Source organism: Cavia porcellus, unplaced genomic scaffold (genome assembly GCF_034190915.1).
Source record: "Cavia porcellus strain 051 isolate PalLab524CR breed Dunkin Hartley unplaced genomic scaffold, mCavPor4.1 scaffold_8, whole genome shotgun sequence".
Lineage (NCBI taxonomy): Eukaryota > Metazoa > Chordata > Mammalia > Rodentia > Caviidae > Cavia > Cavia porcellus.
The window spans coordinates 42,090,783-42,108,901 of record NW_026947491.1 but is presented as its reverse complement, the minus strand read 5'-3'; the positions used below and the strand labels follow the sequence as shown (position 1 = coordinate 42,108,901).

General features: G+C 38.3%; 1 protein-coding gene and 1 non-coding gene across 6 annotated transcripts in view; both read right to left on the bottom strand.

Annotated features, from left to right (window-relative positions):
* Window positions 1-18,119, bottom strand: part of Dip2b (disco interacting protein 2 homolog B) — a 220,058-nt gene that overhangs the window by 81,494 nt on the left and 120,445 nt on the right. For all 5 annotated transcript variants that reach the window (XM_063254739.1, XM_063254741.1, XM_063254743.1 and 2 more), the window contains exon 4: window positions 8,057-8,182. In XM_063254739.1, coding sequence (XP_063110809.1) covers window positions 8,057-8,182 — 126 coding nt within the window. The remainder of the gene's footprint in view (window positions 1-8,056; window positions 8,183-18,119) is intronic.
* LOC111753371 (U6 spliceosomal RNA) lies at window positions 5,357-5,460 on the bottom strand. Its single transcript, XR_002788176.1, has one exon. It is a non-coding gene; the product is annotated as a U6 spliceosomal RNA (small nuclear RNA).

The following is an 18,119-nucleotide window of genomic DNA, read 5'->3' as shown; positions in this document are numbered from 1 at the left end:
GCTAAATCCCTAGCCCCAAGTTAAAAACTTTATAGGGCTAGATATACAGGCTCAGTGGCATAATGCCTGCCTATCACAGTAAGACCCTGGGTTCAATTCTTACTCTCCCAGCACTGAAACAGAGATTGAGAGAGGGAGGGAGAAAGAGAGGAGAGGAGGGAGTAAAAGGAGGAGGAAGGGAGGGACAGTGGGATTCAGATTGGGACTGATTAATTCGGCAGAACACTTTCCTTTAATTCAGGTAAAACCATGAATCCACAACCGACGTTAGTTCAAAGAATTGAAGAGAGGACTTAGGGATGACAATGCCCAATGTATGTACCGCTGGTGCCCCTGATTGATGCGTTTTGAAATTAGTTTTCTTTTTCTCTCTTTGAAATAAAATGTATTTGAAGGAAGGAAGGAGGGACGGAGGGAGGGACAGAAGGAGGGAGGGAAGGAAGAACTAACCAGCCTGGAAAACTGCAAGCACCATGAAACAGTAACCTAAACAGAAGTCCAATTCTGCAGGCTCAGAGCAAGAAAATTAAAAATAACTATTGTATACTTGCTTCTTGCTCTGTACCATCAATTTATTATTTCATATTGAGTAACATCTGAGGCCCAAGCCTGCTGTTTCAGCCTTTAAAACATGTCCTACACAACCACAGTATGTGCTGTGAACTATGTTAGCCCAGTGACTCTGATGTATATATGAGAGGGCCTATAAGGCATTCAGTGTTCTAAAAAGGCTTACAGTCTGGTGCAAGGGACATGACCCAGACTAGAACAAGCTTAGAAATGAGGCAAGCAGGGGCTGGGATTTAGCTCAGCAACCTGCCTTACAAGCAGGCGGTCGTGAGTTCGATCCTTGGTACCGATAAAAATGAAAATGAAAAAGACAAAAAAAAAGAAATGAGGCAAGCAAAACGTTTCACAGAGGAGCAACCAGTCCAAAACTGCACATATTTCTATGCAAATGATAAAGATTTGAGGAGATAAAGAGGGGAAGGGAAAGACGCTAAAGAGATAATGACGGGGCTGGAGGTTTAGTTCAGTAGCATAAGCACCTGCCTTGCAAGCAGGCAGTCGTGAGTTTGATCCCCGGTACTGATAAAAAGGAAAAAGACAAAAAAAAAAAAAAAAAGAGAGATAATGACCAGGTCTCAAAGGGATGAAATTCCTTGAAAGAGAAAAAGGATATATAATTCCACTGGATTTTCCAGCTGCCATTTTCAATAGCACCATTTACTTTAATTTGGGTAAGTCTAAAATTAAAATAATCCGATTTTTAAAAGAAAGTAAAAACATATTCTTATGATTAGGTTTATGGAAAACTGGTTTCATTATGTTCCTATATTGAATCAATTAACTGGGTACATTATTCCAATTCAGTTATCTAATCTGCCTGGCAATCCTCCTCAGTGTTTAATGATTATAGCTACAAAGAGGCATAGGGTAGGGAAAACATGGATTGCATATTAGTCTTTCATTTGAACTGTGGAGTCCACCTCTTAAACTAGCTGTGTGGTGTGGGGATAAAATTATCTGTTTGCAAACGCTGCTTGTTCATCCATTTGCCAAGTATAACCATGCTCTATGTTAGTTGCAAGGATAATAGGTTGAGCAGAAAGGCACAGTACTGACTCTCACAGATTGGAGTCTTACAAGAGTTCAGAGCGGGTACCCAAGGAACTGACACCTAAACCAAAGCCTGCAGGGTAAGGAGGACTTTCTTAAAGAACATGGGGATGCGGAGAAGGCAGTGTCAGGTAGAGAGGAATAATATCTAAGAAAGCTGGAGGGAACAAAAACAAGGCACACTTGGACATCTTAAAGAATTGGAGATAAGTCAAAGCATAGGATGCGAAACTGCAGTGATGAAAGATGCAGCCAGATGAGCAGGTTGCCTGGGTTGTTAAGGCCTCATAAGAAAGACAATGTTCAAAAAGCACTACAGCTGTATCAGCACAGAGCAGCAGCTGGTCACTGTATGTCAGGTCCCCTTCTTATCCCCAGGAGGATAATCAAAAGGGGTGAAATGGGCATCGTGGTGCACACCTATAATCCGAGCACTGGGGAAGCTGAGGCAGAAGAACTGCAGTGAGTTTGAGACCAGCCTGGGATACAAAATGAGTTCAAGGAAGCCTGAACCATAGTGTAACTCTGTCTCTAAAAGAGGGGGTGGGGGTGGGGGACAAAACCCCCAAACAAATAAAAATGGTTTCTATTTAGTTTGCAACAACATCTTAATTTTCCATGAGAGTAATTTAAATAACTAGTTCTTCCCTATAAATAGGAAGGTAAATTAATAGGCACTGAATAAAACATACCACGTTAATCATGCAAACTAGTAAGAAAGTTACACTAATGGTTTCTCTGAGCTCACTGATGGTTTCTTTTCTTTTTCTTTCTTTCTTTTTTTTTGGTACCAGGGATTGAACTCATGACCTCACGTTTGCCAAGCAGGCACTTTGCCACTGAGCTAAACCCCTAGCTTCTTTTTCTCTTTGAAATAAAATGGATTTGGAGGGAAAAAAAAAAAGGCAAACAAAATGTACTTCAGGGGGTTGGGGATTTAGCTCAGCGGCATAAGCACCTGCCTTGCAAGCAGGCAGTCGTGAGTTCGATCCCCGGTACCAATAAAAATGAAAAAGACAAAAAAAAAAAAAGTACTTCAGTAAGTGAATGGATAAATAATCTGTGACATATCCACAAAATGGGACTATTATTCAGTACTAAAAGGAAATGAAAAAAAAATCATGCAAACTAGGAAATGGGGTTGGGGCTAGGAATAAGATTCCCTGAATGAGTTCACAAATGCAAACCTGGCTGGCAAGGCTTAGAGCTGCTGTGTGTTCAGTGCACATAAAATGTGAGCACTGCCTCAAAGCAGCATCTTCTTAAAAAGCAAAATGAGCCTAACCCTTAAAAAATTATTTAGGTAATGAATTCAAACCCCAGTACCAACAAAAAATTTACTGTTACTTTTTTTTTTTGGAAAGTAATCACCTACAAAACTGCTATGGATTGATAGCAATTTTGGCAAGACTAAATAAACACTAATAGAAATAAAGTTACCAATTTTCTACTGAATCTGTGCTAGCTGACCAGGAACTCACAACTGTTACCCATCATAACTAATGAACTCAACTGTTACAGGATAAATTTTTCACTCTCCTGTTCTCTCTCTCCACAGAGGGTGCAATACACTCTCTTTTTATTTACAAACCTTAAATTTTACAAGCAGCTATTGAAGTACATAATTTCAACCTAGGTAAGAATGGTTTTGTTTCTCTTTTTTGGTGGTACGAGAGATTAAATCTAGGCATGCTCTACCACTGAATTACACCCCAGCCCTCTTTAAAAAAATTTTTTTTTGACACAAGGTCTTTCCAAATTGTGCAAACTAATTTTGAGCTTGTGTTTCTCCTGCCTCGGCCTCCTGAGTACCTCAGATTATAGGTGTGTGGCACCACACATTGCAGAATTGGCTTCTTTTTGTACTTCCACTTAGAGTACTGAATATTAGTTCTCACAAGCAATTATAGATCACTGTTCATAATCCATACCAATAATGAAAGTGGGCTATTAAAACAATGTCAATTAATTAGAGAACATTTACAAAGGTATGTGTTTTGAGATTTAAATTCCCAAAAGGAAATGGCTATTTTGTTGGGAATATTATCCATTCCAGTACCCTACATACTTGTGCACTTAGCAGGTAAGTACTTTCTATACAAGACCTTTTTTTTCAGTACTAGGAAGTGAATCTATTTGATTTTTCATTTTGAGACAAACTCTCAGTAGTAGAATGCTAAATTACCTAGACTAGAATTGAATTTGCAATCCTCCTGCCTCAGCATCCCAGAGTGCTGGGATTAGAAGTACGTACCACCATAGCCAGCTACACATGACATTTGAGTAGAGCAATATACACAATCAAGAAGACTTCAAGTCTAATACTTAAAGAATTTTCCTGGGGTAAATCACATAGTGACCATGAATGAAACCTGCTAGCTGCCTCATCTCTTAACAGAGTATTTAAGATGAGTAAGAGAGGGAGGACAGTCACTAATATGTGAAAGTACTCGGCACATAAGGCATAAAATTCCACAAAGCACTGGTGAAGTATGTTGAAGATATAACAATGTCCATGGACAGCATTTTCAATACAGAAATACAGAGGGGTGAATTTATAGCCTTAAGAATTACTACAGTCACTGTAGTAGGGCCCTAGGTGAGATAGGTATTTACTTTTAAGCTTCTTTCTACATAAGCCAGTTGAATGGCTCAGTGTGCTTTGGGTCATTATGTAGTCTATACCTATCTATCCTCAGGCTGCAGTGAAGGGCCGGTCCATGAGAGTGCAGAAAACGCTCAGAGGAAAAAAAAAAATAAATGCTTGTTTTTGTATTGTGTTCTTCTGTATGAATGAGTAATAGTGCTACACAAAGAACTCCTACAAAGACGGAGCTGAGGTAATTGCCTTGTGACATTAGTCAATGATTTCAGCACATAAAGGGAACTGGATGGCAGGGATTCAAATAGTCTACGGGCTCTGAAAAAAGCCATGAGCATTAAAAGAATCATAGACTATTACCATCTAAGAGAACTTAAATATTTCAAATCATAGCAGAAATGAGTGCACATATCAATAAGCAAGTTTTAGGTTGACTGACATCTTATTATTTGAGAGATTTACGAACAAAAGATAAATTATTTCCTATGCCAACTATTTACCTTCCAGACTATAGGAAGCTATAAATGAAGACTTAAGACATTTTACTCTTCAATTCTTTTTACTAAGTCCCTCCAAAAGAAGCTCTACTTTTCATCAAATGAGTAATTCGACCAGTTATATATGTATCAAGTCTCTCCCAAAGAAGGGAAAGAAAACCAACAAATTCTAAGAGTCATCCCAGAGACCAAGTTTATCACGACAGCAGTAGGCAGAGTACGTACAGGCTGTGATCTGGAGTATGCTCTGGGATATGTGCTGTGACAACTCAAACAGCGTGCAAAGGAAGATGTCTAAAATATTGTGAAGCATCATCACGTTATCTCTTTCGTGCAAAATGGTGTATCTTTTTACGTTATTAATAGCTGATCTGAAGCTGATTTTTAAAAAAAAAGACCAATACAAGAAATGTCAACTCTCTTCCCTCACACTCTCCATTCCTTGAAAGCAACAGTAGTATTTTTCTAAACTTGGATGTTTCCAGGACTACCAGAATATATGCAAGAGAAAATCTATTTGCCAGCTCTGGGTCAGGTGTAACACATCATGGGAGATGCTGATAATAGGCTTGAACTACAAGAGAACAGTGGGAAAATTTTTTTGTTGTTGTCACAAAGATGATTTATTTGGCAGTCAGAAAAATACAAAACACTCACAAATTTGGGTGTTATCCTTATGCAGAGGCCACAGTAATCTCTGCATCACTCCCATTTTAGTGTATGTGCTGCTAAAGTGAGCACAGCACCCAATTCTCCTAACTGTGGCTCTGAGAAGCTTGGAAAGAGAGTAGAATTTGAAATTCTAACGTGAGAAAGCAAATTACACTTGCTAAAATGGAAGGTGCTAACAGAAGCCTTTGGACACACAATGCTTCTTTCTACATTCCCTCGCCACAGCAAAGTATTTGTCCTAGGCATGTGTATGATTGCTGAATGAGAGCTTCAAGATCTGTTCCATGTGGGGACTGTATGAGAAATCATGATTTCCTCTTGCTTAGGAGATCATTCTAATAAGCAACATGTATACCACTAGCACACTGAGGCTTCTCAGACGCTATTCAGAAATTCCCAAAACAGAAGATTAATGGATAGGGAACCACTTTATTACGCTTCTCTGCAGAATACAGATCTTAAGAGAGAGGACTACATCTCTGCACTCATGAAATTAATATATGCAGAGTGATCAAGAACATTATGACCCTTGGCATGGTGGCACATGCCTATAATCCCAGAAGGCTAAGGCAGGAGGATCACTGTAAATTTGAGGCCAGCCTGGGATACGTAGTGAATTCAAAGTTGGTTTGAACTACATAGTGAGACCCTGTCTCAAAAATAAAAAACAAATAAAAATAAATTTTAGGGCTGGAGGTTTAGCTCAGCGGCGTGTATGTGCCTGCCTGGCAAGCGTGCGGTCATGAATTCGATTCCCAGCACCAATCAATCAATCCATCAATCAATTTATTTATTTATCTTAAAAAGCAGCAACCAAAAAAACCCCCAAAAAGCTATGTTTTACCTTCAAGGGTTCATACAGAGCAGAACATTAGTGTTTAGAAACACAGAAGCCTATATTAAATTCCAAAAGACTATGGTCCCATTCAGCAACAAACAGCTAAGATTTGTTTCTAGAGCTAATAAATTCCCGTCGGGCTGTAGAAGATTAGAAAGGTTTCCACTCTATCTCCACTTTCTCAAGATCCTTTGCTACACTCTCACACTTAACCCAAGGCCTTGAGAGAAACCTATTTACTGTGAAACTGCATTGCTTTAACACAGCCTTGGAGAGGACTGTTTCTAAAAACCTCCCATCACGCTGCTCCCTACCCTTTGCTATTTACTGTAAATGAACCCTCAGCTGCTCTGCAGTGGAATCTGCCAACAAGAAACGGCTACCAAACTAAGAGCCCCCTTTGTCTGTGAGGACCCACTGTACTGTACTAATGTGGAATGGAACCCATCCAAGATTCTGAATGAGTAGGTTTGAAGTATGCATCAGTACAGACACAAAACGCCTTATTGTGATGGTAAGCTAGAGGTATCCTGTGTTACATTCAGAGAAACACTTGAAGCCACAGAGCTATTTCTCTTTCAAACATATTGATACTACAGATGTAAAGAAAAAGAGTACACACAGTTAATAAGCCCACAGCAAACCCAAATGCTCTGAAAAGTTAGCCAAAATCTAGGCAAAAGCTTTTAATACTGAGTCTGAATCTGTGAATAGGATCAATGTAAATAGCTCAACAATATGACAGCTGTGAATAAAAATCAGTAACAACACTATGACTTCCTAGGAATCTCCCCAAAGTAGGCCACAACTGTATGGGCAAAAATTTCCTCCAAAGACTTGATTAGCAGTAACAGTAACAATAGACAGACACTGCACTGAGGATCCAATGTAGATTTTATAACATTTATTCTGAGAGGCCTCTATCAAAATCTTGTCTGGGATTTCATGCAAAAAATTTTTTTTGAGGTTTGTGAAAAACTTTGAAGAAAACTCTGAATAAATAAGACAGCTTAAAGCCGTTTCAGTTGTTCTCCAAAAATGAAGTTGTAACTATTTTCTTTTTCAGCGTTGTAACTCTTAAATCTGTGAGGAGGAATAAAGATTGCAAGTCTGGTGACTAAGTATGGGGTAAAGATGCCTAGTTCCCATTAATCTCAGATTTTAAGGATATACAAATGGACATTAAATACATTCATACTACAAACATGTCTTTAGATCTATTACAAATATGTATGAATGATCTCCCATAATTTTTAAAGACACATAAAATTCTGTACCAAGTCCATCCACTTCTATGCCTGCAACAGAGATGAAGCCTCAATTTTAGGAACACAAATGAATTTAATGTATGATCTTGGGTCTTTTGTTTTAAGACAGGCTATACAGTTCAGATTGTACCTGAACTTGGTACGTAGCCCAGGCTGGCTTTGATATTGCGGCAGTCTTCCTGCCTCAGCCTCTCGAGTGCAGGGTTACAGGCATGCAACATCACACCTGGCTTAGGTCATATTATAGGTGTCCATGAAAACACTATTGATTTAGAGCAGTCCTGGTCTACATTTATTTGTGACTACATGAGTTTGGAGACTGCAAAGGAAATAGTGAGCTGTTAGAAGGAAAGGTTTTTATTTTGTTTCAAGTAGCTTTATCCTCAAGGCTTGTTTTTGAGTGTTGTTTACATGTGGTTAACAATCAAAATCTGCCACCTTCTTATATACTTCTAAATGTGCAGAGCATTCCAGTTCTACCTCAGAGAGAAAAGGCAGACTTCATTTCAGGAAAATCACAACAGTAACTGTCAGGGTAGAAAGGTTTTCACAAACCTACCAGGAGGTGTGCAGGCTTCCGCAGGAGACTGGACAAATGTGGACCGCCTTTTGGTGGGCATGGGCAAAGCCATCTTCTGTTCTTTATGCTTTGCCAGGGCAGCTTGAACTGCTTCTGTGTGGATATCTGAAAAGTCAAACAGTTGCACTTATTCACATTTATCTTGGCTCATCAAATATTTACTACTGGGGACTGAACCATTCCTCTTAAATGTTGAGAAATGTAAAGTAGGTACACAGGTGATCTTTTGACTTAGACTAATTATAATTAAATAAATAAAAACAAAAAACCAGAAAGAGTAAGTCAAGGATAATTCCACACAGGAGGGAAATGAAGTCCAGATGGTAGAGACCAACACACCAAATGCAGAGGTGACAAGCAGGGCAGGCAGTGCAGTCAGACACGCATCTGTGCCGGGAGGGACTCCTACCACTAAGTGAAGTGCAGGCTGTGACGGTGCCTAGAGAAGACACGCCATTTTTCCAAAAAAGCAGCTTAGGGGTTGCTTAATGATCTGAAAGAAAACTTGGTTGAGACTTCTTAGTTCTCTGCCACAGGAACAGAAGGGATAACTTTGATATAGAAAAATATAAGAGATGTTATTTGTTTGCCACTCTGGCCGCAAAACAATTCACTTCTCTACTTGTATGTCTAATAGGAATTTCAAAATTACCATATCCAAACAGAACTTTTGATTCTTTTGTGTTTTTGAGACAGGGTCTTGCTATGCAGTTCAGGCTGGCCTTGAGTTCATTTTGTAGCCCAGACTGGTCTCCAACTTGCAATGATCTTCCTACCTCAGCCTTCTGAGTGCTAGAATTACAGGTGTGAGCCACCATGATCGGCAGTACACACATTTTTTTTTAAAAACTCTTTTCCATCCTTCAGGCCTTACTGTGCTAGAAGAGCTGGACAAACCAGATAATTGTTGAAGGAATCTAAAGCCACTATAAGGACAGTACCCAGAAAGAAAACTTGACAGTGAGATCCCAAATTCTCTCTCCCTGTGCTGGGATTCTCAGCTGTCCCACTTACTTCTGTGACCTACCACAGTTATTTAAAAGGGTCAAAGTAGAAAAAAAAAAAGTAATGGTCAAAGTTGGCATCTCTTTCCTGGAAACAAGAAAACCTTCACTAATAAGACTAGAAACATCTTATTTTCTAAATACAAATATACAATAACCTTAACTTTAAAGGACTCCATTTCCTGTACCAAAATCAAAGCAACCCTGTAATATCAGATATTAGGTTGCTTCTAGATTTTTCTACCAAGTGAATTAAGCACATACTTTCCCTTAAGATTAACTCCAACAATTGTTGAGATCAAAGTATATTTTATTCTGGAAATACTGCAATATGTATTTCCTTAGAACAAGGATACACGAATTTTTCTCTAACATAACCATAGTATATTTTGTCAAAATACAGAAATTCAATACTGATTGTTATGGCTTGTATCAATATGCACCCCCACCCACCCAAAGCCTCATGTGGCCACAGGTGGGGCTTTTTCAGAGATGGCTGGATCTAGAAAGTGTGATGCCGCAATTAAAGGTGTGTGATCAGTCCACTGATTGGTTTGGCATCTTCCCTAAGCTCGGTAGCCTAGGCAGAATATAAGAGGGGCAGAAAGACAGTGCTACTGTTGCTGCTGGTTGCTTGCTGTTTTTGCTGTCTTCTGCCTGCCATGAACTGTTTTTTCTCTGTGATGTCCCTCTGCAATGCCACCCTACCTTGGACTACTACTGGCCTAGACTATCCAATGATTCTAAGGTTGGTCTAAGCTACACCCTACTTGGAGCCTGCCATTACGGAAATCTCTACAAACTGTGAGCTAAATAAATCCTTCCTCCGACTACTCTGTCTCAGCAATAAGAAAAGTAACTAAGACACTGATTATCTCATCTATAATCCATTCTGATTCTGATTTAGCCAATTGTCCCAATAGTATCCTAGTTTTTCCTTTCTCCTGATTCAGAAATATAGGATTATATATTGTATTTAGCCGTCCTGTCTCTTTATCCTCCTGTAATCAGCTTTTCTGTCTTTTATTACACCGACATTTTTGTGCATGCTAATCATTTTGTAAAATATTCCTTTTTTTTTTTTTTTTGGACCGATTTTGATAGATTTTGGCAGAGCTATGACAAGAAATATGTTTTTCTCAAAACATGTCAGGAAGCATTTGCTGTAATACTGATAATGATAACTTTGATTACTCAGTTCTTCTGTATGAATAAGTAATTTGTAACTTATTTGTAGGGAGATACTTTTGGAACTATATAAAAATAGCACAATGGTTATTATATGATGATTTTATGACTTTATTATTGGCATTTTAATGAAAGTTTTCCTTTTGCTCATTTATTTATTTATTTATTTTTGGTGTCGGCAGTCAAACTCACAACCTCGTGTCTGCCAGGTAGGTGCTGTGCTGCTGAGCTACATCCCCAGCTCTCCTCACTTTTTTTATATCAAGTTGGTCTTGGTGAATGATTATCATTTCACTCCATTACTGTTCTGTTACTGTAACTTATCTTGATGCTCTTATCAGCCCAGATATGGTACCCAGGAATCCTTTGACTGGTTCTTATAGCCATTGTATAATAAGTGATAGGCAACTCTATCACTCTAGGTAATTTTATTTTCTGGTACAAGACGTGCTGGGGGCTCATCTGGTTCTTTTCCTGCTCTAGCCTCAAAATTATACTTTTCTTCCAGAAGTTCTAGCTCCTTTTACTAGAGAATAAATGGTATTTAGTTTATATCTTGAAATTAGAGGTACTCAGTATTATTAGGGCACTTTTAAAAATATCTTTCAGAGGATAGAGAAGTGAAGATATAAACATTTACATACATATCTATAGTGATTTCTATCTATATTGAAACACTGAGTTCATACTACTGCCCTAATTTCAATTCCACACTGCAGAATTCATCCTAATTCCTTTTCCATTTTTAATGTCTTTCCCTAACACCAAGAAATATAGTTCATGGTATTTTCAATTTTTTACTCACTGACTTAATACTACATGACACCTACTTTCAAAATGCCAGATGTGGTGGTGCATGCTTGTAGTTCCAGCACCAAGAGGCTAAGGCAAAAGATCAGCTTAGACCAGTGGTGGGAGACCTATGATACCCTGCACTGTACCAGGCTTTTTGAAAGGCTCTGAAAGATTCAGGATGACTGGCCTAGACTATCCAGTGATTCTAAGGTTGGTCTGAGCTACATAGTGAGATCCTGTCTCAAAAAACAAAAACAAAAAATTTGCCTATCACTTACAAAGTCCTGAGTTCAGTCCTCAATATTGCTTTTAAAAAAAACTGAATGAACAAACCTGCTATCTCACACCATTATAAAAGCTAAGTGGATAAATTCTCACCATTCCCTGCCTTGGTGGTCACATTATTTATTTAAATAATACAATTTAGGTCTTTCCTATCCTCACTGATTAACTTGGTGTGAAATTCAAAATAATGCCACAAAGTAAACAAAGTTATGCCAATGCTAACAACAATTATTTCTAGAGGCAATCAGTCTCCCTAAGTGACATAACTTTCTTGTACTTCTTTCTGTAAAAATAACCAGACACATGTATATTGTCTTACTTGCCCATCTTTCACACAGAGAATGAGTGTGTGTGTATGTATATATATATATATATACACATATATATGTACACATGTACACACACACACACACACACACACACACACATCATGTTCCTTTCTTTACCCAATAGTAGATCCTGGATATATTCTATATTAGCTGTTAAGAGTTTCTACATTCCCTTTTACAGCTACACAGGACCCTTCAGTATATCACAGTTTATTAAACTACTAACCCTATCTAGGCATATAGGCTCTCCCATATTTTATACTAATGAATAATGTTGCAACTTGAAAATACATGTATTAGTGTTATGGAACTAGACATGCTGGGATGTGCTGTCACCCCAGCAGTTGGGAGGCTGAGCCAGTTGAGGAGCACAGTTAAGTCTGAGGTCAGCCTGGGCCACATACACTGAGTTCAAGGCCAGTCTGCACTACACAGTGATACCCTGTCTCAAAAACAAAACAATACAAAAGCTTTCTGCAAACTTATTTTGATACTGATAAGGGTATAACTTCAAAACAAATTCTTGTAAGTCCTACATTGAGTTTTTTAAATCTTGAAAAATTCTCCTTTTCTACCACACTGCATTCCTGCCACAGTTTAGACATACTTGTAATCCCATGGCCCCATGTTCAGTGTATGCTAGTTAGCTTTCTGATTGTTGCCAACTCAATAGCTGAGAAATGGTGTATCTCTAGGTAGCCTTAATTTGCATTTCTTTTATCCTAGGTAAGATTAAATGTCTGTATAGAGGATTTAAGGACTGCGGTACAGTGTTTGTTTTACTGTTTTAAAAAAAATGGCACTGAAGGCCAAACCCGGGGCTACTCATAAAACAATGCATAAAACAAACCAACAAAAATGTCAAAATTGAGCATGAAACAGTAATTAAGCACTCACTTTTGGGAAGAGGGTTTTGGACTGAACCCAAGGCATTGCATATGTTAGTCACCTAGCTGCACCTAAGTGGTTTTTTTAAATTTTAATTTGAGCAGGATCTCATTCTGTTTCCCAGGCTGATTTCAAACTTGTGATCCTCTTGACTCAGCTACTCAACTAGTTAGGTTTACACACATGTGTCACCATGTCCAGCTTCTTGCTTATTTTTAAGTGAAATAAATGTCCATGTCATGTGATCGTTTGCCACTGAGCTTCAGACTTTATGTTCCATGAATTTTCCCTCACGTGTAAGGAATAAGTTAAAATATTTTCTTGCTGGTGGTCATTTGTCTTCTGTCATTGTCAGTGGCATTGCTTTGTTGTTTCTTTGCAGTGTAGTTTTTATTCAAAAAATTTTTATGGGCTGGGCATGATGGTGCATGCCTATGATTCCAGCACTCTGGAGGTTGAGGTAGGAGGAGAAGCAGAAGTTTGAGACCAGCTTGGGCTACAAAGTGAGTTCAAGGCCAGTCCAAATTGCAAAGATCAAAAAAAAAAAAAAAAAAAAAAGGTATCTCTCTGTTCCGCTCCCCTCCCTACAGGAGTTCCAGCCAACCTCACCCTCCCTCATTCCGCCACCTTTCCCTGACCAGCGTGTCAGGCATTTTTTCCTCCCCGTCTCCTACTCCCCCCAAACCCCGCATCCCCTAAACCCCATGCCTTGCGCACAGCAGGGCACGGCTGCGCTGTGGCAGAAAGAGGCACAAAACACTTCATGGGAAGATGGCGGCACAATAAGTAGCACAGAAAACAGCCTTTTTGAGAGTCATCGTCTAGACACAGCAATATAGAATTGTGAGAAAGACAAGAAGGAAGGAAGTGGGTCCTCTGGACCTGGGGAGAATCTGAAGTGTGAATTCAAGCCCATAGAGAGGGTAAAAAGTAAAAACTTCAATGAAGTAGAAGGCTATAACTGGCTGCGCCTTTGCCTGGAGCCAGACTCACTGTGAGAAAGGAGCTGCTGGAACTTGGGGACGCACAGTCGTGGTGACCACGGTGGCTGGTGACCCCAGAAGCCTTTGCAAAGAGATGCAGCAGTGGAGGGGAGTAGCACACATGGAGAACAGCTCTGGCTGGCCGTGAGTGCAGAGGATTCGGTCCACCCACGGGAGACAGCAATCAGTTGGCTAAGAGCCATCTTGGACTTGAGCCAGATAACCTGGAACCAGAACTGCTGCTGGATTCTTCCAGCAGCTCCTAGCTGGGTGCAGATCTGTGGAAACTGCTTGGACTGCAGGAAGCCCAATGAGTCTGGTCTGGGGCAGGCCTATTAAATTACTGACTACTCTGCCATAAAGCAACGGCTGGCTTGCGGGGATACAGTGGCACAATTCAGGACTCTGACTCCAAGGGTACTAGTGAACCCAGAGAGAATTCTGGAAGTGGACTATTTGGTTTTCTATTTCATTTCTTTTCTTGTTTTTTTGTTTTGTTTTATTCAGTTTGTTTTTTCTCTTTCTCTTTCATTTTTTTTTTATGAATGTGAGACTGGTTCCTAACTTCTTCATAGATGTGGTTCTTTTCTGTTCTACCTTTTATCTCTTCTACCTCTCTTTTCTTTCACTCTTCTGCACCAGTCTTCACATGTTGGTAGGATCCATCTTAGTCCTCCAAACTTACTTGTAATACCTTTCTCTTTTTCCTCTTCTCTTTTTTCTCCTTAATCCATTTTAAATTTAACAAGGGCAAAATTGACACATATTGCATTTACATATTGCATATAATTATCTGTTTTGTTTTACATTTTGTTATATATCACAAACCTAATTCATACAATTAAAAGTTGCAAATTAAGGGTTACTTCAGTTTATTGTTTTATAGGTTGTATTTGATGCTATTGGTACTACTACAGCCAAAATTGACATAACTATTCTAAATAGCTACTGGCCTTGATAATCTATGACTCAGATTAATAAAGGATCACACAAAATACTGTGGGGCACAGTATCAAAGAACCAGGGGACTAGCCCAAACAAGAAACAACTTCTCATCTCCAACAAACTGAAGAGGTAAGATCTTCCAGCAGACTCAAAACCCAAAAAGCACCTACACCTGTAAGATACCTCAGAGAAGTAATCATCACCGAGTGTCCTAAATCCCTCCAACAGGGCAACCCACCAAACAGCAATTTACAAACATCACCCCAGGAATTACACTACAAAACAAAAGAAATGGGAAAAAACTTATGCATCCCCAGACATACAGTTCACTAAGGCAAACTAAAGGGGTAATGAGGCGGGACAATTTGAAAGCCCCCAATCAGCTCTCTCTGAAGTGGTAACAACAAAACAATTGGATGAGGCTCTGGAAAAAACAAGATCAGAAATAATCTCTCAAATAACTACAGAGATTAACAAAATACACAACATGCTTAGTGAAGTTAGAGCAGACACAGACCAAAAAAAAAAAAAAAGGACGAGTTTAAGCAAATTATGGAAGCTGGACACTGGAAAGAAATGGATGCCATGAAGCAGATTTAAGCAGATATCCAGGAGAATAAAAACTCTATTGAAAGTATTAGAAGCAGATTAGGCAAATATGACAACAGGATCTCAGATATTGAAGACAAGCTTGCAGTTAGTAACCACGAAAAGAAAGATTTCTCAAAACTAGCAAAGGATCATGAAAAATCAATCCAGCAGCTGCCAGATGAGACAAAGAAAAGTAACAAGATTAACTGGAGTCAGTGAACAAGCAGGAGATACCACAAATGACATTTAAAAAACTGTTTGCACATAGCCTGACAGAAAACTTTCCTGATAGAGAAAAACAATTTGACATACAAGTAAGTCAGGCATACAGAACTCCAATTAGCAGTGATGCAAAAAAGAAAAAAAATCTATACCCAGGCATATCATAGTCAACATTCCAGAAACTCAACTCAAGAACACAATCTTAAAAGCTGATAGAGAAAAGAAACAAATCATCTATAAAGGAAGGCCCCATCAGAATCACAGCTGACTTCCAGCACAAACTCTCAAGTCAATAAGAGCATGGAATGAAGTATTCCAAGTTCTAAAAGAAAACAGCTTTCAGCCCAAATTGATGTATGCCACAAAACTACCTTTCAAAATTGGTGGAGAAATAAAATACTTCCATGACAAAGAACATCTGAGAAAATTTATGACCACCAAACCAGCACTCCAAAATGGTCTGAAGGACATTCTAGAAAGAAATAATAAGGACTACAGCTCCAGGAACCCCAACAGAAGGAATCTACCAGGGAAGGCAAACAATTAGAAGGAAGAGAAAAAAGGAGGAGATGCAACAACAGGAAAATAACATGACAAGGATAAGTCAATACCTATTAGTTATAACTATCACTGTTAGTGATCTCAATTCACCAGTCAAAAAGACACAGACTGGCAGAATCGATCAAGAAACAAGATCCAGCTGAGGATTTAGCTCAGTGGCCTAAGTGCCTGCCTAGCAAGTGTGAGGTCGTGAATTCGATCACTCCCTGTACAAAACAAAGAAACAAAATCCAACAATATGCTGCATACAAGAAACACATTTAATTCAAAAAAGTAATTTATAGACTTAAAGGATGCAAAACAATACTCCATGCAACAAGAATCCAGAAAAAAGCAGGGGTAGCTAGTTCATTTGCTCTAGACAAAATGAATTTCAAGCCAAGATTGTTTAAGAGAAAGAAGGTCATTACATCTCTCAAAGGGAACAATCAAGAGGAAGAGACAACAACCATAAATATATATGCAACAAATTCCAGTGGATCTAGCTATATAAAACAATTACTAATGGACATGAAAAAACAAGTAAGTCCTAATACAATTGTATTGAGAGATCTCAATACCCCATCACAAAGAGATCAACTAGACAAAAAGTCAATAATGAAATATTAGAACTAAATCAAACTTTTGAGCAAATGGACTTAGTAGATGTCTATAGTTTTCTACTCCACAATATCAGAATACACATTCTTCTCAGGAGCACATGGGACGTTCTCCAAAATAGACCATATACTGACTCACAGAACACGCTTAAGTAAATGCAAAAGAACTGAAATTATCCCATGCATACTATCTGACTACAGAGCAATAAAATTGGAAATCCATGGCAAGGAATATCATAAGAACTTCATAAATACATGAAAATTAAATAGCATCCTACTGAACAATCAAAGGGTCACAGATGAAATTAAAGAAATTAGACAGTTTTTACAGTTGAATGATAACAAGAGTACAATATACTGGAACTTGTGGAACACAATGAAAACAGTCTTAAGAGGTAAATTTATAGCAATAAATACCCACATCAGGAAAACAGAGCAAGCACATAAAAACAACTTAGTTGAATCTCAAACTTCTAGAAAAGGAAGAGCAGGCTAAACCAAAAGCTTGTACCAGGGAAGAAATTATATGAATCAGAACAGAAATCAACATACTGGAGATTGCAAAATAATACAGAATCAATGAATCCAAGAGTTGTTTCTTTGAAAGATCAAATGAAATTGACAAACCCTTAGCCAATCTTATTTTTAAAAAGGAAAGCGAAGACTCAAATCCATATAATTAGGAATGAAAAGGGTGAAATCACAACAGACCTTGCAGAATTCCAGAAAATCATCTATACCTACTTTCACAACTTATATTCTGAAAGATGAGAAATCAGAAAATGGACAGATTCCTAGATACATCTGAATTACCAAAGCTGAATCAAGAAGATATAAAAATCCTAAATAACCCAATATCAATGAAATCAATGATGTAATTAAAAACCTCTCAACAAACAAAAGCCCAGACTCTGATGAATTCACTGCTGAATTCTACAAGAAATTTAGAAGACCTAACACTATCACTTCTCAAACTCTTTAATGAAATTGAAAGGCAAGTAATATTTCTAAATTGATTCCTGGAAGCAAGCATTATTCTGATTCCAAAACCAGAGATGGACCCAACAAAGAACAGGCCAATCTCCCTTCTGAGCATTGATGCAAAAATCCTCAATAAGATACTGGCAAACAGACTGCAGCAAATCATCAAGAGGATTCTACACCATGATCAAGTGGGATTCATTCCAGGAACACAGGGATAGTTTAACACAAGTAAATCAGAAATGTAATATATACCATATTAACAGAGTCAAGGACAAAAATCATATGATCATCTCAATAGATGCAGAAAAAGCTTCTGACAAAGTCCATCACCCAATTGTGATAAAAAAAAAACCCACAGAAAACTAGAACAGATGATCATCTTAATTTGATAAAAGCCATCTATGACAAACCAACAGCCAACGTCATAGTAAATGGAAAAAAACTGAAAGCTTTCTCTCTAAAATCAAGAACAAGACAAGGATATCCACTGTCTCCCCTCTTATTCACCATAGTCCTGGAAACTAGCTGGAGCAATTAGACAAAGAAATAAAAGAAATAAAGTTAGGAAAGGAAGAAGTTAAATTATCGTTACTTGCAGATGAATGGCACTCTACTTATAAGACCCCAATAACTCCATCAAAAGACTTCTAGATTTAATAAGCAAATTC